Source organism: Falco naumanni, chromosome 1, assembly GCF_017639655.2.
Source record: "Falco naumanni isolate bFalNau1 chromosome 1, bFalNau1.pat, whole genome shotgun sequence".
In the NCBI taxonomy this organism is placed as follows: Eukaryota; Metazoa; Chordata; class Aves; order Falconiformes; family Falconidae; genus Falco; species Falco naumanni.
The window spans coordinates 29894280-29920381 of NC_054054.1; the positions used below are offsets into that span (position 1 = coordinate 29894280).

The 26102-nt window shown below is 35.3% G+C and overlaps 1 protein-coding gene across 2 annotated transcripts in view; it reads right to left on the reverse strand.

The window, feature by feature from the left end:
* Positions 1 to 4264: 4264 nt before the first annotated feature.
* PCDH7 (protocadherin 7) overlaps positions 4265 to 26102 on the reverse strand; it is a 283394-nt gene continuing 261556 nt past the window's right edge. For both annotated transcript variants that reach the window (XM_040587844.1, XM_040587835.1), the window contains exon 3: positions 4265 to 7983. In XM_040587844.1, coding sequence (XP_040443778.1) covers positions 7604 to 7983 — 380 coding nt within the window. In that variant the 3' untranslated portion in view covers positions 4265 to 7603. The remainder of the gene's footprint in view (positions 7984 to 26102) is intronic.

A 26102-nucleotide genomic window follows, 5' to 3' on the forward strand; every position in this document is an offset into this window, starting at 1 on the left:
GGGTTGTACCCAGCATGTGGTTTGTTCTTTATCACACACAACAGCTTTTCAATCCTGTCTGGAATTCAGGATTTTATCTTTTTTATCAGCATAACACCATATTATTCTAAATTCAAGGCATATTTCTTGTTCTACTACATATACGGACCTCTTTAATATTCAAACTCATGTTTAGAGATATGTATGAGTGGATCTACCATGATTTCATGCTCCTAAAGATTGGGTGGCAACATGATGCCTGCCTGATGCTCAGAGGTCAGACTGAAAAAGAATATGAAATCATTCATTGTTCCAGGGCTCTCTTCTAGTTCAGAACAAGGTGGGCAGAAGCTAAGTAGATGCCAAGCTGATTCCAGGAACTGTCAGCAAAAGAACATGAACTAAGAATAAAGAAAGAATCATCTGACTTTTGTTCCAGCAAGTTATGTGAGATGGAAGGATAGAGAGAAATTGAAGCAAGTTTGGTGTTACCCTGTTTTCTAACTTTGTGATCACCATACCCTGCCACATTAAGCAATAGCCACTAATTTATGTATTTTGTTCTGTCTTACTAAACCTTAGAATAGATATAGGACCTCATGCTGAAGGTTCCTGTTGTCCAGCATTCTGTCTCTCTGACTTTGGTTGATGATACATACATACAGACACACTTAACTGGTATTAGGTCTCCACCTGTTTGTTTGTTTTTAAATCCTCATTTCTCTTTTTTGCTTATTCAATTTTCAGCCTCTTCTGTTTTGCTCACACCTAAACAATAAATCATTACAGTGTGTGCAGCACTTTGTGGATCTTTTCAGATAAACAGGATCCCTTTCATCTTATTGCAATTTCTTCACTTATACATGTCTTATCAAATACATATTCAATTAACTAAAAGCAGACTACTACCACCATAATCTTACCTCAGTTAGAATCGGCTTTGTTTTCTGGAATCATGTAATATAGTTACTATATAAGAAGAAAAAGCACCAAGAAGATGTTTTACCCCAACTAGACTTAGTATGAGATATAAAACATGCAAGTTCTTCAGGAAGAAGTGGAGGTGCACACTTGTGTGGGGAAAAGACAGACTCCAGTATGAGAGATTCTATTCATGGGATTTTCTGTAGGTGCCTAAAGCCCATGAGACATAGGTAATAAAGAGAAAGCATATTTTTCCTCTTGCTATAGTCTTTTCTTCCTTCCCTGACTCTCCACAAGATTTGGAAAAACCTTGTGATTCATTCTTAATTTAAGTTGCTTTCTCCATGACACTGACCTTGCTGAGTGTAAAATCTACCAAAGGAGAAGTAAACATGCTATGCTAAACCTGCTTTTATGCTACTTTCTTCCCTCTGTAATATTCTGGAAAGCAGTGATAGCTGAAAGTTCTAGATTTGATTTGGTGGGTTTTTTTGGTTTGGGGTTTGGTTTTGGTTGTGGTTTTGGGGTTTTTGTCTTTTATGCATGATTAGAGTGTAAACATGAAGAAGTTTGTTTCATTGCTAAAAGTAGAATGGAAATCTGAAAACTGTATCTTGGCTATCTTAGTCTTTCTAAACCTGCCTTCTCCCACAGTGAATGCTGTAGAAGCCTGCTGAAATTTGTTTTAGTAAGTTTACAAAGAAGGAATAGTAATATATAAATATTTTTAACCATTAATTAAATCTTATCAAATGTCACCTTAAATAGAATCACATGCCTTATAATTAGTAAGAATCCTTTCTTAGAAACTGCAGTACCATACTGTAGATAGCTACAAATTATGCATTAATATCTCCCTATTTTAGGATCCTTCAATCAGTTTGAAAGTCCTAAAGGGATTTGTTTCTGACAGTTCTGTACCACTACATTATACTTATTTGCTGTTCTTTGTTCCCTGTTCTCCCAGAGACTATTCCATACCACTACAAAATAGGTATTTTACCCTTCCCCCCCCGGCCCCAGTTTCTTGGGAAGTATTTCTCAATCTTTAAACCAGCTGTACTTGCTTTAGAAGAAATAGCTGTATGAACTGACTGACTGGAGTCGTATCACTTTACTAAGCAATATACTAAATATTCTCATCTAACTCTGGTATTGCTTTCTTCTTTTGCATAGACTAGATGATTTGCACATTTATGAACTATTAAGCATCTTCTGTACACTCCCCTCAGGAGGCTCAATAAAGACATGAAATTATTTCTACCTAGGTCATATTTATTAATTTCAGTCTCTGCATAAGATTTACATTTTTACTGCAATGCAGGAGGGAGAAATGAAACCAGGGTTAAAGGGGAGCATAAATCATTAGGTTTCACCAGTTTATATTATCCCCCCTTACCACTCTCGGAGGCTCAGAAAATTTATTTTATCTTCCTGTAATCACCTTCATGGATGCAGTTGGTAAAAGACAAAATAAACAAACATAAAGTCATGCCTTGCATACTACATCTAGTATAAAATAAACATGAAAGCTTCATTGAAGTTACTCATTGAAATACTGCTACTGCTGCAAGAGGTTGAGGGGTAGCTCATTTGAGTGTGATGTGGGAGATCTGGGGTCAGTTGGATTGAATTCTCTCCATAGGCATGCAGATTCAGACCTTTGCTTCTGGAAGGAAGAATCCTTCCTTGACACATTCATTAGAGAAGACCAGGCAATGTTAACTGAAAGCACAGCCAGAGAAATAAATTTGCAATGTAAAGTTTATTTAAAAAAAAAAAAAAAATTGCAGCCAGCCTGTATTCACAAAAATTAAAGCCAAATCTTTAACTAAGGTAAAAAGATAGAAACAACACTTTCTGTGGTGTTCAGTGGGAAACTGTACACAATGATTTGCAAGGTCGCTGTAGCAATACTGTATTTTGTAGAAAGCAACAAGGGGGGGGGGGGGGGGGGGTGTTGTTGGGGGGTGATTTTAAACATTTGATCTTTCTCCCCAAAAATGTACTTTTTACATACTACAATTGATGGAAATTCCAACTTAATGGCTGTTTTGGAATCTGGGTTGGGTTTGGTTTTTTTCAAACAGGCAAACAAAAAGAGTGTGTGACCCAGGCAGCTAAGGAATAAACTCTTTCTGCTTCTTAGATTTTCCTTCTTGAGAAGGGTTTGTTCTTGATCTGCAGTTATGCCAAGATGGATAATTTATTTCACAGCTAGAAAGAACTGGAGGGTTTTATTTAACATTTAACATTTAGCTCTAAAATGCTGCATTAATTGTGTTGTTCTTTTCAGCATAGATGCTTTACTAGCATTTTAGGATTTGTTAATATTTTCAAACTTCTTGGGAAAAAATAACAACCTTGCTGATAACTAGAAAATTGCCATTTACTCCATAATGGAAATACCTGAGGTTTTATTTAAGACTTGTTATTCCCTTTAATATGAAGGTTTTAAACACACCTTAATAAGAAGCCCTCTTGAACAGTAATTGGAAACTGCTACCATTACAAGTACTTTATTTCTACCACCAAAACAGCTGTATGCTGTCCTGAGTGACAATAACCTCTACTGAATTTAACTCCATAGACAGGTAAAACTTCAGCTACATCAGCAGCTGAAGATGTGGCCAGTTACAAAAGCAGTTTCATCTTGCCATGCAAAATATAGGTTAAATATTCAAACTAGCATGTGATTTAATCCAGTAAATGTAGAATTAGCATATCAGAGAAAGTACACTGGCAAATGGGCAACCAGTTGAACATGTTATATTTTAATTTGCAGAGACAAAAATGACAAGCAATTTATTTACATAAAACTGTACAAAAGCAAATTAAATTATGTAAATATTTCATAAATAGAGGTGGACTAGCGTTTAATACATTTTTCCATGTTTAGCATAGTTGCGTGCATAGTGACTCATAATAAACAATGATAAATTGTTCTCTGCTTCACTATCAACATCCAAGTTGCAGAACAATAGTCAATGATTAATATTACAAACAGATCGTACCACACTAAATGCAAGTGCTTTAAAATTTAGGAAAATTTTTTCTGAAAGCATACCCCAGGTAGCTGGTGAATGTTGTCGTCTTTGTGTTTATGCTCTTCAGTCAGTAATACAACTTAACTGATGGACTTTCAGTTCTGTTATTTCATCTGCTTCATTCCTTAAGGAAACACTGTATATATATCACCAATGAAACAAATGGAAGAATATGTCATTGTTCAAGTTCCTTACAAGTGTTTGGTGATGGCTGGGTTTATGGCAAGTTTTTTATTCATATTCTTTATTTTCCTGCTCGACAACTTCCTAGGGTAGCCTTTCAGCCAATTATTTCAGTCCCATTTAAGTTCTTCCCCCACATAAAAATAATATTTAACTTTTTTTTTTTTTCCTGAAACTCAGGCAGCAGGCCAGTCAGAAACCATATTGAATAAGTATAGTGGATCTGAGATCCAGAATGAGCATTAGATTTTAGACCAAAGCTATTGAATTTTCTAATACATATAAAGTTATATATTAACGCATCAATCTATAAAGGTGCCCTAATGTAAAATACATGCAAAGCTCATTTGAGTTTTCCATGGAAGGAAATAAAATAATGACTTCTATACTGAAATGTGAGGATGGCTAAAAGCAATTAAAAATAAAAATGTCAATTTTTCTGGCAACGTGAACTGGCGACACCTTGCTAAGTAACTATAATATAGACTGATCAAAGTTTTCCAGGCAGCAGAATTAAAAAGAAATGAAAAAAAAAACCAAACCCCACACAAATAGTAATAAAAAAAAATCCTCAAGACCTATTTAAACCACAGCCTTGTGTTAATAATGCTTAAGACTGGTCCATTAACTGAGTTTGGCAAAAGGCTTCTTTTTAAATATATTATTTATAATTCCTCAGAAAATAAACAGGTAAATATACAGGTTCAAAAAAGTTGGGAATAGCCCCTTATCCCTCAGTGTCCAAACCCAACTACCATTTTACCATAATAATAGGTATAAAAGGCACAGTTGCATATTTTGCATTCACCCTAATTATTTTTTATCATTTTATTAGTTTATTTTTATACAAAAGCACTCTATTTATGGAGTGGCACCAGATTTAACCTATTTTAAATCAAGAGGAAAAATACAAACACAAAATATATCTTTGTGTCATGCCAGGTCAGAAGAATAATCAGCATATTAATAGTGGCTAGTTCCACTACAATTAATGTGAGTACTTGAAGTAGATAGAATTTTGTAAAAAAATTTTTCACACCCATTTCAGATCTAAGGAGATGCACACAAGTAAGGTATCTAATGACTGGTTTATGTGGTGCAAAAATCGGTGAGTGACTGCTGATCCATTTAATCTGAAGGTCTTCTATGACCTGTATTATTAGCCTTGTAGAAAAAGTGTCTAAGAATATATAGAACCAAGCTACCTAATTTATTTGTGTGTGTGTAATATTAAATAAAATCTTATTAAAGGAAAGTCGGTTGAACATTTGTGTTATGCAATTGTGTATTCTGTTGAAACGTGCAAGAAAAATGTGTATACATTACATAAGCATTTTTAGAAGCATTTTTAAACAGGTACTTACAGATTATACAAAGCAGTAACTGCTGTATGCAGTCTCATAACAAAGTACTAGTTTGCATCTCTCCATATTACTTAAATAATTAAACAGAAAGATGTTCAATCATTATTAATCCTTGATTTTAATATTTTCTTTCTAAAATGTGCCCATTCATCGTAACTGCTATAAACAAACTAATGTTACTCAAAGGAAGTAAACCCAAGAGAGGAGAATGAAATGGCCAATAATGGCACATCCCGCTATATGGAGAAGTGAATTGAAAAGATAAATGTGATGAGTTGTATTGATTTACCAACCTCTACTTCAGGCTGTTTAAGGTTATTTCAATGCAGTTCTTCAAAGCAAGAAACTACCCAAAGCTACATTGTGACTACAGTGTACTAGAGAGCCATCTAGCCATGCCTTAATGCCAGGTTACACATCCAGGGATTTTAACGCTTTTCCCCTTGAGCCGTCCTTGCTGTGTTGTTCGATTGTCAATTTCATCTGAATGTCTGAGCTCAGTCTGTCATTATTACTATATCATCAGCTACAAAGCAACTGGTTGAAGTTCTCCGTGTTTTGTTGCTTTTATTGCACAAAAACCTGTTTCATTTCCTCTTCCTTTCAAGAAGCGCTGACCATGAGAATCGTTATAGCCCAGAGCTCTTGCATATCTTGGACTCCTTCTGACTTACCTTGACCTGCTAGGTAAGTATTGTACCGCTTTCAAACCATTTTCTATCTAGCCTAAATGTTCAGTCTTGGCATCATTTAGTATTGCACTTCTCTTGGTATTAAACACTTGTGTTTCAAGAAAACCTTCATTTATATTTTTTACATAATTGAAGCAATTAATAATCTGCAACGCTGATAACAAAAGGCTTACACTCTGCAAAGGTTTTGTATTTGATTTGTAATACTCTCTTGTCACTACATCATCCTATCGTCCATCCTTTCCACCCCACCAAGCATTCTCATTAATGCAGGCTTCTACTACTACTATTAGTTATTCATTTTGATCTTAAAAATTCCCTGGAACTGGCATATGCAGCATATCATATGCAGCATCTGCTGCAACATATCATGTCATTACAAAAAAACCCACATTAGTTCCTTTGGGCATTCAACTGAACCGCAATGGAGAAAAAAAAATTGTCATCTGGACTTGTGAATCATGCTGCTGTACAAAATGTAACTGAAGGTGTGTTATGAGTACATGTGTGTGTATTTGCAAATATGTTAGTTTCCTAAGCCAAGCCCCAACACTTAGCAGTTCCCCTGATCCATTGTGTGATCTTTGGCCTTTTTGTTATTACGATCTTCCCAGCTAGATGTTAGTCTTGCCCAAAATAATGATTTCAACAGTTTATCATCACTATCCTACAGTATATATGTTACTAATTGTGTTTATGTTGAAGTCGTCATTACAGAGAACGAGAGAGAAGGAGAGAAAGAGACACAGCAAGAACATGTTTGTTCTATGGATAAAACAGAACTGGAGTTCATGAATCATTGGAAAGTATGCCATATTTTTGACTGCAGTCTCAGGCCGAATGTGTTTCTGGTTGCTTCCAGCCTCAGATGAGGGGTGAGAATATTAAAGCTGTGGTCTTCACAAAGTGCCTATTAATGATTATTCCTTTATATTTATCTCTATATCTGAATGGTTTCTGAAGGATTGTCCCTGGCAGGGATCAGCAATGTTCAGATGATATGTTTTGAATACATTTTTCCTGACCTGTTATCTTCAACAAGCCAGACGACAATCAAACAAAATGAGTGGCTTAACTCATGCTTCTGCAGAGCACAAACACCAGTGTGTTGTGTTCTTTATAATCAAGCTCATTACTATGGGAGGAATTTGCAACCATAGATTAAGGAAAATATAAAAATCAGTGAGGGGAATTAGACATGCAAGTAACAACGTTTTCTACATTGTACAGTATAGTCAGACAGACAGTATAATTAAATGCCTGCTGTGGAGGCAGAAGTGGCGGGCAGATCTTTTGTCTCTTTGGTGGCCCCCTCTTTTTTGTTTCTTATTTTCTATTAAAATTGTTTTGATTTTAAGACTTTTGCCCCTTTTCTTTCTTACAATATGAAAGGACTTTGTTGCTGCTTTTTAGCCTACAGGTAAACTTCTCTTCTAGTTAGAGTATTGACAGGAGATGGCTTGTATTCCCCTGTCTGTGTAAGGGGGATATCCTCTGGATTGCCTTCTTCATTTTTGCTGAAACTGGCTGCACTGAAGGTCTCATAGGATGAGGTCAACTTTTTGTTAAGGAGGTTTCTGTTGCGATCACCCATGAGGGAGGCTTCTCCATTGGCCAGCTTTTCTTGACTGCCCCGTTCATCAACAGGCATGAAAGTGGAGAGTTTTGGCTGGCTCTTCTGCTTTCTTTCAGGAGAAGTGCGAACTGGCATCCAGCAGGAGTCCGAGTGGCCGTATTCGTCACACTCTCGGGTACATTTCCCTGTCAGGGCTACATCTGGTAGAGGCCTTGAATCTGAAAGTAAAATAGAGTTGTCTTTACAAATTAGTAGTATTACAATGACTTCCAGTGAAACTGAGAATCCTTAAATTCACAAAAGGTATTTTTAAAGATCTCGGTAAGAATGTTGCAATAAATTCCTTGGGGTTTTTTGTTTTGTTTTTTTTTTTACATTGTATGTGCCTATAGGCAACAACTATAGCTCCTCAACCTCAAAAATTGAAAAATAAGATTATTAAGCCACTTCCTGTGCTTGTAAATCAATCTCAAAAGCATTTGCCATTATATAATGAATGATTTTTGATGTCTGAAAGAGTCAACCAAGAACTTAATTCTATACTTTCAATTTTCATGAAATTATTAAAAATACCTTTCTTTGAATTTTTTTGTTAAAAATGCTTTGAATTCATGTGACAGGAACCTGAGGCCTTGCACCCTGCCAAATACTTGTGAACATGCTTAATGCCCTGCAAGTGACCAGCTCTATTATGACAAAGAGACTAAATTTGCACATAATGTAAACCTCTGCTTGTTTTTCGGAGGATCAAGCATTCATTGTTAGTATGCAATATGCTACATGAATTGTACAATCAATAATTAGGAGGAGCATACAAAACCCCTGCTATTTGTTATAAACTTAATCTAACATGTACGGGTAAAGCTGTCCTGTGTGTTGTGTTTGGAGGGACAGGAAGATTCTGAGTGCTGCCCAAACAGATGAACTAATGTTTTACATGTGCCTTGCATTAGAAAGCGTCCTTTTCCAGATCACTGTGTCCAAGCTTTCTGCCTACTGTACTTGTAAGAGCTTTCACTGAAAACTAGCAAAGGTCAAGGGACTGCAGGATTGACTCCTACCAGACAAAAACACAGGTAGTTTTTAATATTCGTATTTTGATATTTGCATTTCAACTGAATTAAAAAGCTACCTGAAGTGTTTAAAGCACTGGGTAAGATTCTGAAACCTGGCCTTTATTCAGTTATTATTCAGGTATACTGCACTTTATGGTCTCTACAAGCTTCCCACAAAGTAACAACATGATACTCAAACCATTAAAGCTGACAAAGAAACAAATCAACAAGTAAATTCATTGTAAAGAATATGCATATTATTTATTAGTAACAGTTGTCAACATTCTTATAGAATCTACCATATGTACTCTGAATCGTATTTCAGTGTGTCACTGCTTTTAATGAGGAAAACAGCACTGATGTTTAGATAACTCACTCTGCAGCTGAGATATGTAAGGCTGGGAGGAGGGAACAGGATGTTTCCCCACCACCACCACTCCCTCCCTCCCTCCCAGTTGTACCCTTTAAGGCTTTTGCACTTAGACTCAGCCATGATTCTCACATTTTTTTCAGTGAGGAATTCAAAGGCTATGGACAGTTATTAGCCTATCAGTTTTCAAATGACTCTGTTCTGGAGACATAGACAGAAGATAGGGACTGTAATAGGAAAATCCTCTATTTGTCACCCAAATCTAATATTATTCTGGCACTCCCTAAAGGTAAGAAGCATAATTAACTGCTGAGTTGCATGTGATGTGCTTCGATTTTCAACAGAAAACCCTTCTTCATATTTTGACAACAGGGCAAATCCTCTTCCCATCTAAATCTCAATAAACTCCTTAAACAGCAGTTTATTTCCAAACAATGACCATTAAACATTATGCTTGCTACTAGTATTTCTATTACTTTGGCAGACTATTAGCAAATGCTAATCAAAGCAATATGTCTGACCTTTATTTAAAACAAAGGAATATGTGTGTGTTGAAAAGGATTTTTTTGTTGTTGTTGTCGTTTGAGTGGGTTTTTTTCCAGATTGAAACAAGTAATGTCTCATTATATCTGATGGGGTTTTTTTTAGTGCAAACATATCTTGAATCAGCTTTAATTGGCTTAATATAAATCCTTCCCTTGATAGCAGTCCTTGAATCACGCACTTCACCATTTTGCATTGTAGTGCATCCCCTGTTCACTTCTGGACAAATATTAGGATTCTTCCTTATAAAACGTGAGGATTCCCTGTACAGTTCAGCCTTATAGTGCCGCTTTATGAAGCAATGTCTAAGTCAGTAGGTGGCTGACTCTCCCTGTTGCATTAGGTGATAAACTTCATCTTTACACCCACAAAAGAGCTCAGGGAGACACTGGCAAGGTAATACAGCCCAAATAGTACCTTGACAGACTATTCCCAGGCCCATCAGGGAGGGCATCGGCCCATCAAAGACCAATCTGGAGGTATGCCTAGGTATGTAGGACACCTTATGGGATATGGGGGCGGGGGGAAGCAGGCTGGGAAAGCATAGGACTTATTCAGTGATGTTTAGGGGAGGAACCAAATGGAGGACAAGTGAGGGTTTTGAGTCATTTTGGGGGGAACAAGAGTGAGAAAATAGATAAGGGTATTAAAGGGCCAGTCACATGTAAATAGTTTGCTGGTTATTAAGTTTGTCTGATTGTGTCCTGTGCCTGATCAGCACTGTCCTGTCTTCTTAGTAAATTCCTTTCTAACTCTTTCCTGGGTATGGGTTCTCTATTATGTGCATATGTGTGTGCACATATGTGTGTGTCCACTCTCATGTAGTGGACTAGTGGACTCTTTTCCGGCCAAAGGGAGGAACAGAATGAGGCCACTGATGCTGTCTGTGTATGTGTGATTGCACTGAGTGTGATCTGTGTGGCCAACTGGATGCATTTGGTGTATGTGTGTGCCTACCAGGAATACATCTTCATCTTTGCTGCTGGTTGGACCTGCAGACATGGAGCAGGAGCAGCAGCAGCCTCGTCTACCTCCAGCTGTCAGATCTGGTGCAATATATCTTCCTCTAAAATACCCTTCAATTAATATTTGGCACGTGCAAGCCTTCTACTCCATTGCTTTCTTGCATCTGTTTTAAGACCTTGATGCAGTACAGCATGTAAGCACACATTTAATTTAACATGTTTTGAAATCTGTTGTATTTTAACTGCTCTTCTGTCTAAAAGATGGACATAACTTCAGTGTTTGGCAGAGGGGAGATGTGCAGGAAGATGTTTGTATGTGTGTTATATCAGAAGATGGGTAAAACATCTGGTGCTGTCAGGACTAAACTAGTACCTAAACCAGTCAGTTAAGGAAAACTTGGGTACTTTCTATACACTGCAGTAGATCACAGAGATTTAACCTTCATTTTGAATCAACTGCCACACCACTTCAGCTACAAAGTAATTAACGGTATTTTGCTAATTCCCTGAACAGACTGACCCTTTTTTGCAGAGCAGTGACTTTATGTTCGTTTTTTTACATTATCTGGTCCATGGAGTTGTGAACAATCTCTGAATTGGGGGGGGGGGGGGGGGAGTTGTCTTCTAGCATAATTTACTTTCAAATATACCTATCTCTAAGTGACATGCTCTTTTAAGTACTTCTCAGCTTAAAAGTTAAATACTTTAGTAGCAACCACAATGCTAGCTGACAAGCCTAACTGAATATGACACAGCAAAGAATTTGTCAGTACCATTGGCACATCATCACGGAATAGTACAACAGATTTATACACTAGTTATATATCTGGAAACTGACTCGAATAAGTACTTAAAATGCCAGTTATTAACAAACAAATGTTATCACAATGTGAATTAGTGAGAAAGTAAACCTGGAGGATAATATTCCTTGTCATACAAAAAATCTGTAGATATGGGTTTAGGTTTTAACTGTTTATACAGACTACTCAAATTTAAGCTTTTAATTGCATGAAATTATCTTCAGAGTTACAATGGAAGATGTAAAGTATGTTATTTTCAAACATATCCTCTTACAGTGTCTCTACATCAGCACTAGGTATTGCTTGGCTATTTACAAAGCCATTGTAAACCCACTCCTTAAAATGAAGACATTTAGACAAATTTTTATGTATACATATAAATGGAGACTTCAAAAGTGAATATTTATAAAGCAGATTTCAGTTGCAACTGCTAAGACTTCAACTTAAAAAAAAATTGGAGAAAACTAATTTACAGGGTCTTACAATCTAACGTTCTCATTGCATCTGATATAAGCTTTCACCACCAATTTCTGAAGTTAGCTAATAAGTATAATTTTTTAAAAATAATGAATTTTATCATTAATCAAACAAATCTTTACAAATTTATGGCTAATTTCTGAGACAGTAATACCTTATGTTTTCCATAAGACTTTGTACAAAAGCATGCAAATAAATGAAGTTTATTGTTTATGTGCTTATGTTTCTGCTAATTGTAGTGAACTGTTGTTTTAGGGCTAGAAGGCTTACTAGTTATCAAAAAAGGAAGGCATCTACCATGGCAGTGTGGAGAGGGGAAATATTATGTTCTATATCCAGTTTAAAGCTAAAAAAGTTAGCAACCAAAATATTCCACCTAAGTAGTTTTTCATTATTTTCTCTCCTCCCCTTCCTTACCAAAGGTCAGTATTTTTCATCAAGTACTCAGTAAGCATTATCAACAAGTCAACAAGTACATGTTACAAGTTATGTGCTTTTTTATATGCACATATTGCAGTAATATGATCAATGATGCACATTCGCTCTGCTCTGCACATTTTTTAACAATTGTTCTCATACAATATATTTTGTAGAAACACAGCATTATCATTTAGTTTTTACATTGTCCTAGCCTATAGTCTCTTTTCTAGAAAGATGCAAGGAGATTTCATTTTCTCAACTTTTGTAAACCACACACAAAGCCTATGGCAACAACAGACTTTAAATGTACTTAAGTAGTCAAAAGCTCTGTTCCATTTGTCCCTGCAGCTGTAAAACCCTCTGAAGCAACACTGACACCCAAGCTAGATTCAGTAATTTTAACATTCCCAGAGAGAATGCTGTGCTCAGAAAAAATTCCTCACTGTAGACCTTTTCTTGGAGGAGTACATGACCACAATAGCCATACAGTACTACAGCAGTACAACAGTACTTGCGTAAACCATGCAGCCTGGTCCACAGGATCTGAGGAGTCATTGGCAGATGATTTTTAAATAGTATCTATGACAAATCAATGACTACATGCAGGTTTTGCTGCCTTTACCCTTTGATGGATCCATAACATCCCTGCATGGTTCCAGTTATGGAGGACCTGTAAAGAATGCCTTTGCAGTAGTTCCAGGCTACCGTGAGAAAGGAAAAAGGAAAAGGAACTTTCATACAGTAACGATGGAAACTGTGGTTTGGATGAGCCACTTTTCATTCCATCTTTTCCTGCACTCTGTATACACATATACTATATTCAGAGGACCATCCAAATTCAAGGGAAATACCAGTAAGGCTATGTAATTAAACAGGTCCATTTACACAGCTTTTATACTAAATGGTTGTCTATTTTATGAGCTGTGTGATTGGAGACAGAATAGCCCTCTTAAAGCATAACAAGTATTGACTATATGATCAGAGAACAATAATGCAGAAAACAGCTGAGAGGGTATATATTGTAGAAAATCACTGTTAAAGGGAGGAAAAAAGTTAATCTATGGTGATACGCAGCTACAGCAGTACTGTCTGAAATTCCTGCTTCCTAATTACAGTAATTCAAGAACTGCACCCCAGTTAGTGCTGTGGCATATTCTGACATGCCAAGACAGTATTAAAATACTTAAACATGTTTGAAGGCATCAGCAATTTCTTTCTGTGCACCTAAGGCTAAATACAGTTAAACAGCAATTGAACATATCTCAAGAAGCATTTAGTGCCCCAAGGCTTGGACTGCTGTCATTCTGAATGCAACATTATCGTGTACTGCAGAGATAGTGCATGCCATCTCTAAAACAGTCCTAACGAATAAAGTCAAACACAAATCCACTGTTTGAGATATGCCAACTGCACTGAAGTAATGAATATATTAATTGCTTTTGGACCAGAATAATTGAATGTATATCATGCCCAATTATGAAACTATTTTCAATGCTTAAAAAAATACTTCAGAGTACAGAAAGGCTTACCTGTACATTGATCAAATGATTAATACTGTGAGATGAGGTATGACAGAAGGGTATACAATAATGAATTCTGAACCTTTTTATTCTTTCATTATGCAAGGAAAAAAAGACATGGAATGAAAGCGAGAATTTTCAATACTTGAAAAATAGTAAAATAAAATTATCCTTTAAAAAATTCCAAAGAACAGCAATACTTACTGCTGTAGTGTGTCAGAATTTGAAGTACTTTGCTTTGGAAATTCCACTCTGGTCTCTTTTGAAACCAGCTAACAGGAGATACTATATAGTCCTCTACCACTTATACTAATAAAAATAAACCAAGAAAACAAAACAATACCATAAGAAAATAGGAATGGGTAACTGATTATTTAACATTTGTAAAAAGCTCGTGCTAGATGAATGAAAGTGAGTTAGCCAGGAGAGAAGGCAGCTGAGGGAGAAAACAACACTTTTTATGTACCTAAAAGGCTATAGTAAAGGAAGAGTGAGAATGATCTGTTTTCCATGCCCATTGTGGAAAGGACCAAAAGTAATGGCTTGATTGCAACAATGACAAATCAGGCTAGAAGTCAGAAACAAACTTTGAGGATAAATGTAGTGATGAGAGATTATAGACCCTCCACCTCTGGGAGGATTTTATGAATATCTAGAAAAATGTCTCCCAAGGCTAACATAAACATGGCTAATCCTTCCTTGGTAAAGCAAGGATGCATTAAATGACCTCTAAAGATTCCCTTCAGCTCTGCAATTCTGTTAATATGATTACCAACATTTATGTACTTCAGCCTCAATCCAATCCTTAACCATTTCTGGGTTAAGATTCTTGACTTATTTGATAATAAATTAAGCTTAGAAGTTGGGCTTAGGTTCAGCTAAAAGTCCATTTGAGAATAACATCCTCCTTAAAATTTTATGTTAATAGAATTAAACCCCCCCAAAAAAAGGGTTGGATTATGTAAGACAGGTGTTAGTCAAAGGAATACAGAAACAAAAAGCCAGTAACGCTAAAAAATCCCCACTCTCAAGTTCCAACATGACAATCTAACATTTATAAAATCTTCTTGCCTGAGTCCCATTCCATTCATTCCATTTTACAGTTTCATCAAAAAGTTAAAGACTGAATACTGCTTCTAACTGTAATGGTACAAAAGAAATCATGCCTCTGAAGTCTGTTAAACCTGAAAGTGGTATGAAAGGCTCTGTAAACCAGAAAATTTCGACAGTGTTTCCTTGTATGAAACTTTGGGGTTTTTCACCCTTGCACAATACCTGCCTCTGTTTTAGGGCATAAAAGAGTCAAATAAGATAAATAATGTATAATATTTTTATGCATTTCCCTTGTTTAATTAAACAGACCATACCAGACTACATAGCTACTTAACATGACTCAGACATGTAACCAAAGAAGTATTACCCAAGCAATAAAATTCTTGGCTTAAATTCCACAGTCATTTCTATCACAATTGCCTCCAGCAGGTTAAGGTACAATACTCTTTAATTGTCTATCTAATTATAGAATAACTCCATAAAAAAGTTTCATACCTAAATTAATGTTTGTACTAGCTCTGTATATTGCACCTGTGATCTTCAAGGAATCATCAATATCTCACAATTGACTTAAAGTTTGTTTATATCAAAACCAGACCTATGGTGTTGGTTTTACACTAAAAAAATAGTTGTACTCTTCCAGGCCCAAGTCATATTAATCATCTGGTCTTCAATGGAGAGCCATAACAGGGGTTGCATACACTATTATGTGTAAGCAAAATAAAATTGAACAGACTTAATTCTAGACAAATACTAATTTAAAACACTGATTACATTATAATATAAAAAGGAAGCACATTAGAAACATATGTCTTTCTCTTATGTTGTATTTATCCTGTAGTTCAGACTTTATTTTTTTATTTTTGTTCACAGGACCAATTGTATATATATCATGAGGACTAATAAGTATCAGCTTATGTGCTACCAGTGGCAAGTGCTGGACTAAGTATACAATGCTGAACTAAAATTTCCTAGATTTAATTTTCTAGATTTAAATGTAATTGCTACAAGAGTCCTTGTAATCCTGTTAAATCCTTTGATAGCCTGATTTACTTCTATCACTGAAATGGCAACATATCCTTCAGAAAAGTAAGACTTTATGGCTTCCTGAAGTAGCATAGACAACATGATGTAGGCAACAGCTAAGCTTTCTAATTGTTCTGCCAATCTGATGCTAAAGCATTAATCTGTCACTGTGTAAAATTACATACCTTTATTTTTTTCAGTAAAACGTGTCACTGCTTAACAAACTCTAAGCTGAAACAATTTGTGAAGCAATTAGAATGTCAGCTCTCCTAAAGATGACTTAAGAAAAGTCTGAATCAGGGCTCAAAAGTCAACATAATTTCCTTGATACTCATGCCAAATTGATGGAACTGCAGGAGCTCTAACAGAACAGAGTAGCTAGCAGCCATTATTAGCTCATCTCAGCTGTATACTGTGCCTCCCTTTTATTTTATGTCTTCGCAATAAGGATTTAATATTTTTTATTTTTTTTAATCAGGAATGGACACCAGGTAGGAAAACTAGTGCCTTTGCCACAGAAAAGAAAACAAGATTACGTGATTTCCCCTCATCTCCCTCCAATTTATGCTCATCTCATTCAAAAGGCAACTTATTTTTTGAGATACAAGTAATGTTTTCTAGCTCGTACTCATTAATTCATTACTTCCATTTAGAAACTAAAAGCAAAACCCCAAAATATGTTCAATGTCATTAAATCTCATGGATATCTCACAAGTATCTGAGAGGATATCTGGAATCAGTAATGAATGGTGAATATATAGAAGTCAGTGACTTGACAGAGCTGCAAGCTGTTTTGTAAGCTTGTTGTTTGTTGAAGTGATGCCAAAATGCACTAGATACAACTGATGTTTAGGTTCAAAGAGTGACTGGTTAAATAGACATAACCGCCACACACATGGCTACTTAACTGTGTATCGTAAGTAACGGGGTGGGGGGAGGGCAATGAAAAACAACAAAACTGAACCACCTGTGGCTATGGACAAGAACTCAAACTAAAATAAAAGTTCTGGTTGAATGCTTCTGTGCTTAAGAATTGGCTTTAAGGGAGAATACTGATTTCTCTTTCACACCTTTCAGTGAGTTACTTTTTTCTTGCAGAATTGTTCTGCCACAACATAGTAACTTGAACTGATTATCTTGATAGAACCACTGCATTCCTGAAAATGAAATACTTTGTACAGTTCTACTTCATGCAGCAACATGTTGCTGGATTCTGGATCTTATTTCATTCCTGCATATAAAGAATAAATTATTATATAATAACTTACTAAATAGTAGTACTGCTTTCAGAAAAAGGGAATTACTCGTGTTCCCAAGGAATTTTCTGTGTGACTCACATAATGTTTATTTTTTTACAAGTCATAGACTCTCAAAGGTTAAACTTCAACAGTAACTGTAAAATGTGTGAAAACTCTATTATTTTTTTATTATGTTATTTTCAAATGGAGGGAAGAATAAAGTTCTCCGTGCTCTGCATGTGAATGATCATCTAAATAATGCAGAGCTCAGCAAGAAGCAGAAACAAAAACAAATAACTTGTGACTACTTGTCCTTTTAGTAGCTGTCAAGAGGAAGTTGTGTTGTATGAAGAAATGTAGCAGTCATGTGAAGTATCCATTTAACCTTTTATGTCACATAAACGGAGCCTTATCCCACACAATGGAAACAAATACTTATCTGTTCATGTCATATATGTTTCTCTCACAAATAAATTTATGAATTTGTAATTTTACTTACTTAATCATACTATCAAGGTCTGGGATACAGAACCAAATTTAATTCAATTCAGTGAATTGAAAAGAACAAAGAATACATTTTCATGCCTTTAGCAGAATATCTAAGTCACCAGATCTAAACGAATATTAAATAGAAAATAGAAATAAAAGACTTTTCAAGATTATTGTATTAATGTACACATTTTCCTGCTTGTATAAGTATACTCCAGAAGAAATGGGTTAAATGTTATAAAATATAGTGTTCATCTTCACTACTCATGAAGCGTAGCAGAAGTATAAAATCATACAGCTCAGGAGTAAATGGTAATACTTCCACCTTTCACAGAGAAAGGACATGATTCACTGATCAACTAGTTCCAGACTCTTGTCTTTTGTTCCATGTCAGTGGCATAAGCCACAGTGTCACTCCAGTCTTTAGATGATTTATTTTGGAATCCTTAACTTTTCCTAAGAGGTAAAATCTACCCTGAAATTAATCCACATAAGTAAGTTTGTACTTCTGTTACAAGTACTGCTGCTTTCTCATTGAGCTGATGCAGGGGAGGGGGAGTGTTGGGAGCCTTTTTTGCTGTTGTTGTTTTTATAGTAAGTATGTGTAAGTCTTCACACCTCAAAAACTGGAGAGACAAACCGAAAAAGATAATGAATCTCTCAGTGTGATTTATGTCCTGCTCAAAAGGATTCTTTTTAATTTTTTTTATTGATTTTTCAGCTGTGTGTGCAGATTACAGCTAGTGAATTAATTACAAACATCAGCTCGGAATGGTTACATACTTATGACAGATTCATCTGGGTTACAGTCCATTAGTAATTAAGTATTAAGCAGAGCACTAATTCCCCTTGTGCATGTACAGTAGATAGACTGTAATCATACACATGAATCATAGGGATGTTGTACTAAAAGAGATTAGAGTATCAGTGTTTATCTCACTATAGAATGGAAAAGTATAATGATAATTTTATTTATTTTATCCTAATTGAAAATATAGAAGTCTGAGGGAAACAGAACAGAGAAGAAAAACATAATCAGGATTTACTTGTAAAGTCTAAGGCTGACAGAAATAGCAGTCTCAATTCTTCTTGTGGGAGGGGGAATCTAATGGATAATGTGATGCGTATCAACATTTTTTGACCCTTGCCCTTGACACTAAGTATCCTACAGTGTTTCATTCGCTCAATAGTTATAGGAGGTAAAGAAGTAGAATTCTTACCTTACAAATAGAACGGCTAGTTGAACAAGCTTGGACTTGAACAGGTGTCTAAGCATGCTAGTCAGGAGCTATGACTCACCCCTGAGATAAAGACAGCGGGTTATTGTTTGCTTTCCCAGCTACTAGGTAACATTTTCTTCAGATTTCCTAAGCCACACAATTGAGTGGATAGTCGAGCATATCCTTCTACAGATTTCTTGAGATATTCCTTCAAAATATGTGAAATATTTCCTAGCCCCAAAGTAAAATTAGAAATATTTTTGTCAGAAGTGACTCCAGTGGAAGTGCGCTTTAATAAACCAGTTCTCTTCATTGAAGAATGTTTAACATTGCAATTTTTCTGCTCTTGCAAAGTGTGTAACCAGACCCCAAAAATCTTAAATCTCAGAAAATATCCCATTATTTTTAATTTGTGACATTTCCAGATTTCTTAAGTAGTACAGTACATACAGTTTGGACTACTGCTTCATAGCCAACATCTACTTTTCCAAGAATAAATCAGATTATAATCTCCATCGTTTCACTCATTTGAATATCAGGAATTCTCTTACAATATTAGTTTATGCTTTCACTCAGACTCCAATAAAAATGACAAAATATTTGAAACTGGGCAATGTTAAGCTTGCTCCACTTGCACTGAATTCTTGACAATAGGTAGGAAAAACCCCTTACTTATATCCTTTAAGGTAGCATAAAGCCCAGTCAAACAAAGATCTTTGTTTTTAAAGAGTACATATACAAAAGAAAATTAAGATATTAGTGTGTAAAATGTATTGACTGCAATATAGGAAGAAAAATTAAACCTCTTGATTATCCCCAGTGTAAATCTACAGAGTAATTTCTGTTCATCTACCCAATATCAGTCACAGTAGTCATAATCACTTAGCAGTTACAGAGTTGTTTTGAAAATCTGAACAAGACGTGGAAAACTAGTGATTAAGAGGTCAAGTACAGGATCTGGGTAGAACATAAAGAAGTAGAAGATGAAAACAAGTTTATCAGACTGAATCAGAAAGAAAAATACAAAATCTGCAGATTTTATCTGAGTTGAAAGACAATTATTGTTAAAGGGGAAGGAGTAATTTGGTATTTTTGCAATGACTATCTCAGAAAAGTTTTTAATAAACTGTTAATTTCCTTCTGTTAAATGGTCATTGGCTACTATTGCCCCCACAATGTCTCATGGCTAGATCATGTGGTACATACTTTGTGCAGGCAGCTTCCTTTCAGGACATTGAGAATACAGTTTCATGAATGAAAAATATTCAGTAGAAAATTGTTTTGTGCACAGTGGTTTAGTCTCTGGCTACTTTCTGAGATCATAATAGGGATGCCAGTTGAAATTGTGGTTCTTGTGAATGTAAAGCATTGTGCAGTGGAGTATAACTAATTTATTCATATAACAGATTCACTCTTGGATGGTGCAATTGGTTTTCACTTTGGTCAGCTTTGAAGCTACAACTTAGGGAGAAAATTGCATGACGAAATGTCAGTTACCTGAGCCACCATAACTGTCAGAGGATGGAATTATTCCAAAAGAATTATGCAAAGATAGTGGAACACTCCTACCAGAAACTGGGCATCACACTTGGATATTTCATGATCCTTGTATAGGAGTGAGCACCAGAGAGAGTGATGAACATGTCCCTTTGTAAGCAAAGCACCTCTGATGGTAGTGATCCGTTAAATTAGGCCTAGACTACGCATAGTGGATAAACTCACAGACCACAGTAGTGGACAGCAGTGATTAGTTTATGAAAATTACACTTCAAGTTAATTAATTTAATTGGACTGGTAAAGCATGGCCATAAAAAGATATGTTCTATTTTATATCAGAGATGAGTGGCTGTCTAGATTAAGTTGAAAATTATGTTTACTTTTAAGTGATATAGATAGAAATGGAAGAATGAATATGTTCTCAAAACACATTAACTAAAAATACTTATCAGCATTAAAATTAACATTTATTTTATTCTGCACTTTAGGAATCTTATTTTTTATTAGACTGTTTATGGATACTCTCAAATCTCTTTCCCAGCAGGTATGTGAAAACTCACTTAATATTTAGCAGTGCAACAGACAGCTAAACAAACTCTCAGTGAATGCTTTACCCTACTATAGACACGAACTGCAATTGCATATATCTTGAGTGTCGTTAAACTTATTTTGTGCTGCCGCAGAAGTATTTTATGGGGTTTTCTCTGTTTCTATTTACTGAATATTTTAGTCACTGAAAGAAGAGGAGGTCCAGAAAGAGGTCAGAATTGACAGCAAAACTGAATCAGGGCTTCTCATGCCAATGAAATAATGAAAACCAGCACTGTTCTTACAGCAACAATAATGAATATAAATAGACAAAAGGCTCTGAACAGCTACTGGGAGAAAGAGCATAAGACATCCATCTCGAGAAAAAAAATCTTTTCCTGCCATCACAGATAGCTTTGTGAACTGGATAAATTAGGATGCCCTTTAAACAATTTTCATACGTCAAGAAATGTCTGTGAGAGACAGGTCTCCCTTATTTTCCTTTAGGGATCAGACTTAATAGGTTGAAATTTACTCATATTTTCTACACCTTTATTTCTTATGTCAGTCATTCTCAGATGAAATCTGTTATCTCATCTCTGACATAGTTCAATACTTAAAATGAATGCTTTTTTCCGCCTTGGATTTATTTTTTCAAGCACACACATACCTATTGCTCTACAGATAACATTAGCAGGGTACAAGTACCGTCCAAATAATTGTCAACAGATTTGCCCAACTGTTTTTTCTGTTTCAAAACTAAACCCATAAGTAAATACGTAACTCGGCATCACAATAATTTACTAAAATAGCTGTGTATATCTGATTTTCTTCCATATAAAATACTGGACACTGAGTCCAAAGAAAGATTAAAGAAGCAAGTTCCTTTGCTTTTATGACTGATAGCATGTACTAAACCCACAAGGTTAAAAGTCATTGCAGAGATGCTGAATCAATTAAATCCCAAGAGATTATAAGATTTTTGTCTGTCTCTAAGTGATTCTGTGGACTTAATGTATTTTACACCACCATCTGTTCGAAGCTCAGTAGTGAAATACCTTGCCTTTACTTGAAACTATTTGAAAATAATTCTCCCTTCTTCTGAAATAACAAAATAGCAATCTGTTACAATACTTACAAATCTCATCATGCTATAAAAGAACAATTCTTCTTGTTAATTTCTTACATTTTTATTCATAGGGAGTTTTAATCTGAATTAAGATTTACAGAAATATGTTAGATTTCAAATTTCAAGAGGTAGAACTGATGGAAAAGGAAGAGCGAGCAGATCTGGAATAAAATTTCTTTGCTAATGTCACAAAAAGCAAGTATCATTTAACTTCTCTGTTGTTAGATTCTCCATTTATTATACTTCAGTCTATGAAAATTTGTCTAGCTGCAGGCATTTCTTATGCTGCAAACCAAAGCTTATACATTTTTGTACAACAATCTGTACTTTGAAAACTCCCTTAGGAATTTTAAAATTATTTTTAAGACCTCACCTACACAAACTTGTCAGAAGAGTAAGCAATGGCTCTAATTATAAATACATGTGAGAATTTCTCACTGATTCTGTTTTACCTAATCTGTCTTTCAGGGAAAGGTAATATATACCTAAGGTGTAGCTTTCACAAGATGCACTACATCATTAGCACATAGCATTTAGAAGTCTGGTCAATCCAACTTCATTTAAATTTCTAAAAAGCACAAATATTTTGCCTATTCAGCAACTGACCTCATACTGCTTTGACATCCTTTGAATCTGATATTTCTGTCATCAACAAGAAATGCAAATTCAAAGTAACCAACTAAACCTAGAGGCACACCACAAAGCTGAAATAAATGTAAAGTGTGATCCAGTTCTGTTCCAAGGATAGCAACTGATGATTTCAGTTGAACAGAAAGGAAAGATTAGGTGTCTCGAGATTTATGTTTTGTGTTAACTATTATAAAGGAGATAAAAATTAATGCAACTTTAAACTCTTTGCTAAGACATTGACACCGATAGCATACCCAAAATCTTACATAATTTCTTTGTCTAAAAAGAGAACAGATCTTCCTCAAACAGGTACATTCCAATTGGTACCAAATGTTTTAGTAATTTGACTACCTCTCTACTGTTAAAGTTCCAAGGATTATGAGGACAGAGGTGATAAAACACTGTGATAGAAAGATAGATACAAGTTAAATATTTGTTTCTAGTGTGCCATATAAGTACTGTAAAATGCATTTTTCAGCTCAAAAGTGTAAAGCTGCTCAGCAAAGCTGCTCAGCTGCAGTGTGTATATTTTTCTGACTGATGAGCTTTAGGTCAAGTGGAACTCTTTAGAGGCAAAGGAAGATTGCTTTTTACTTAAAATCAACTAAAAAGCTGAGAGAAGTTTCTGTAGCTCAAAGGGTGACCTGTGCCCCTGCCTCCAAACTCCAAACTTACAAGTGATGGGGAGAGACTTCAAGGAGACTAGAGCTAATTCCATAGAGGATGCCACTGAAGGTTGTTTGAATAAATAATCTGGAACAAAATGATGTTAAAGAGGAGTAGTAATAAGACACATTTTCAGACCTTTATATTCCATCTCATTCAGAAGTTCTTTGTTTTCACTATTAAAAAAAACCAACCAAACAACAAACTACCACAACTCTTCATCTTAATACTTGGTGATCTCATAAAATAAGGCGTTGGAGAATAGGATGCCTTTGGCATCAGTTGCTGTGTTACTTACACTGTAAGACTGAACTAAAGAGTCTATCAAAGAAAAATATAAATAACGGAATATTAGGAAATCAACAAGTACTAATTCATAAAGAGATAGCACAAAAAATGGAGATGAAGCTACCTATGGAGCCACATGAGCTTTGCTTTACCTAGGGGTTACACCCTTAAAAGTTCACTAATGCAGAAATTTAGTCTAACAAGACAAAATAAATTCTGGCCTTGTTCACAAAACTTTTATTTTGAAATTACAGTGATTTACTTGTTGATGTTAATATAAGGTTCGAAAGGATGACTAATAGAAACTCAACCTAATCCTTAATCATGGGGCAATATTGCAAATAAGTCGGTATATAATTTGTAAGAAGAATTAATTTGTAAGAAAAAAAATGCCTGCTATGATAGATCATTCCTGTATTACAAAAACTATGTTTCTGCCTATTAAACATACAAATTGCAAGTTTATATGCCTACAAGTGACAGACTATACAAGGGCATTGTATCTCATGGGATTACAGAGGGAAAAAGAACAAAAGTAAAGTTTACAGCATAAGAAAACTTAAGTAATTAAGACTATATTTCACCAATTTTGTCTGTCTGCTATGAAACTGAAATACAAACAACATTTACAACTGTGTACTACACATACTGTTCTACTTTGAACTTTCTTCTGTCCTACTAGGGTATTTTCATGTGTTTTTTGGTTTTGGAGATTTTGTTTATTGGGATTTTTTAAAAGGACAGCAAAATAAGCTTCAAAAGCCTACCTACTTTTTTTTTAAATAAAAAGGGGGGGGGGGGGGGGGGGGGGGAAGGGGAGGGGCGGAAATAATTCAAGTTTAAAGGAAATCAACTTCTTGCCAAACAGGACTAAGCAATAATAATGACATTTATGTATTGTTTTGAATAGTCATCCCAGACAGTAAACCTGACTTAGTCTGAATAGTATAATTACTTCCTTCATGTTTAATATTCTGTTGTTCATCAAATGAAATGCAAAACAAGCTAACTCCAGGTAGTTCTGCAAATCTGGCTTAAAATAAAAGTATTATCAATAACTATAGGTAATTTTATCTCAAGAAAATCTATCAGGTATCCAACACATCAAAGTACTTGTACTGCAGCTCTGTCCCACTGTTTTTTAATTATGACATTCTTCTCTGCAGGATGTAATTCTAAGAGAATTTAAAGAATTTATTTTAAAGGCTATAAACATCAGAAGAATTCTGCCTCATACATTCTGGAATGCAGAATATCTTAACACCTCACAGCTCATAAAAGACAACCCTTTTCTGAGTAAAGAGACTTATTTGAAAACATGACCTGTCACAATAACTTGCCAAATAAATTGGTCACTATCAGTAACTGCACAATCTGAAGTTAAAAAGGATTTTTTTTTTATTGACCAAATGCAATTTGATTGTGAAAAGATATCATCTTCGAATACCTAACTAAAGGATATATTTTGAGATTTACATATTGTAAATACTGAGAAATAAATAATGTTGCAAGTACAAGTAAAAAGAACTATGCATTTTTTGACACATGCAGAAAAGAACTTGTATGGAAATGTTAAGATATGGAGAAAAGATTTCAAACAAAAGCAGACATTTTTCAGACTTGCTTCTTTGTATGTAAAAAGTCATAGTGACTCACTATTAGAAATATTTAACTTGTTCTGAAAGCACATCTTCTGAGCTCTGCAATACATACCAATTTTAAAAAGAACCTTTTATTTCCGTAAAGCTGGATCAGCATATTTGAGGGAACACAAAATTTTATGACAGTTTGCATCATTAAGTTTCTTTATTATAGTATCTGCCATGATCTTCATTATTGATCCTCTGGAAGTTTTTGATTTTATAATTCCAGATTTGAAACAAATTGAAATGGTGTCATTAAAATATTCTGGTTTACTAGTCAGTGAAAGAGTTACTAAGATGAAAGTTGCACTGACAAAACATCTGGTGGTTTACCTTAATCTAGGTACAGAATTGGTATTACAGGATTGAGAATTTACTAGCAGTTTCAAACTTTGTTTTTTTATTTAATGCAATGAATAGCTCAAGTCATCATGTCTGTGCTCAACCCTGTGTCACACACAGCTCCACTCCCCCCCAAGAAATGTCATGCAAGTGTTTTATTGGTTATGGGAGAGATCAGGAATATGCTCCACATCTCTAGCTGAAGGTAAGCATTCAAGTAGAAGGAGAGGAAGGGATCTGTAGTCAGATTTTAGAAAGTAAACCTCCGCCCCTAGTCAAATGTCTAACAGGCTACAGAGTCAAGGTCATTCTGCTTCTCTCTTTCAGTAACTCCTGATGGCTGCACAGCACAAAGCTACAGGATGATGATGATGATGGCTCTCACCAGAAAAAGTTGGGAGCACTGGACCTGAATCCCCTTAGGCTAAATATAGTACC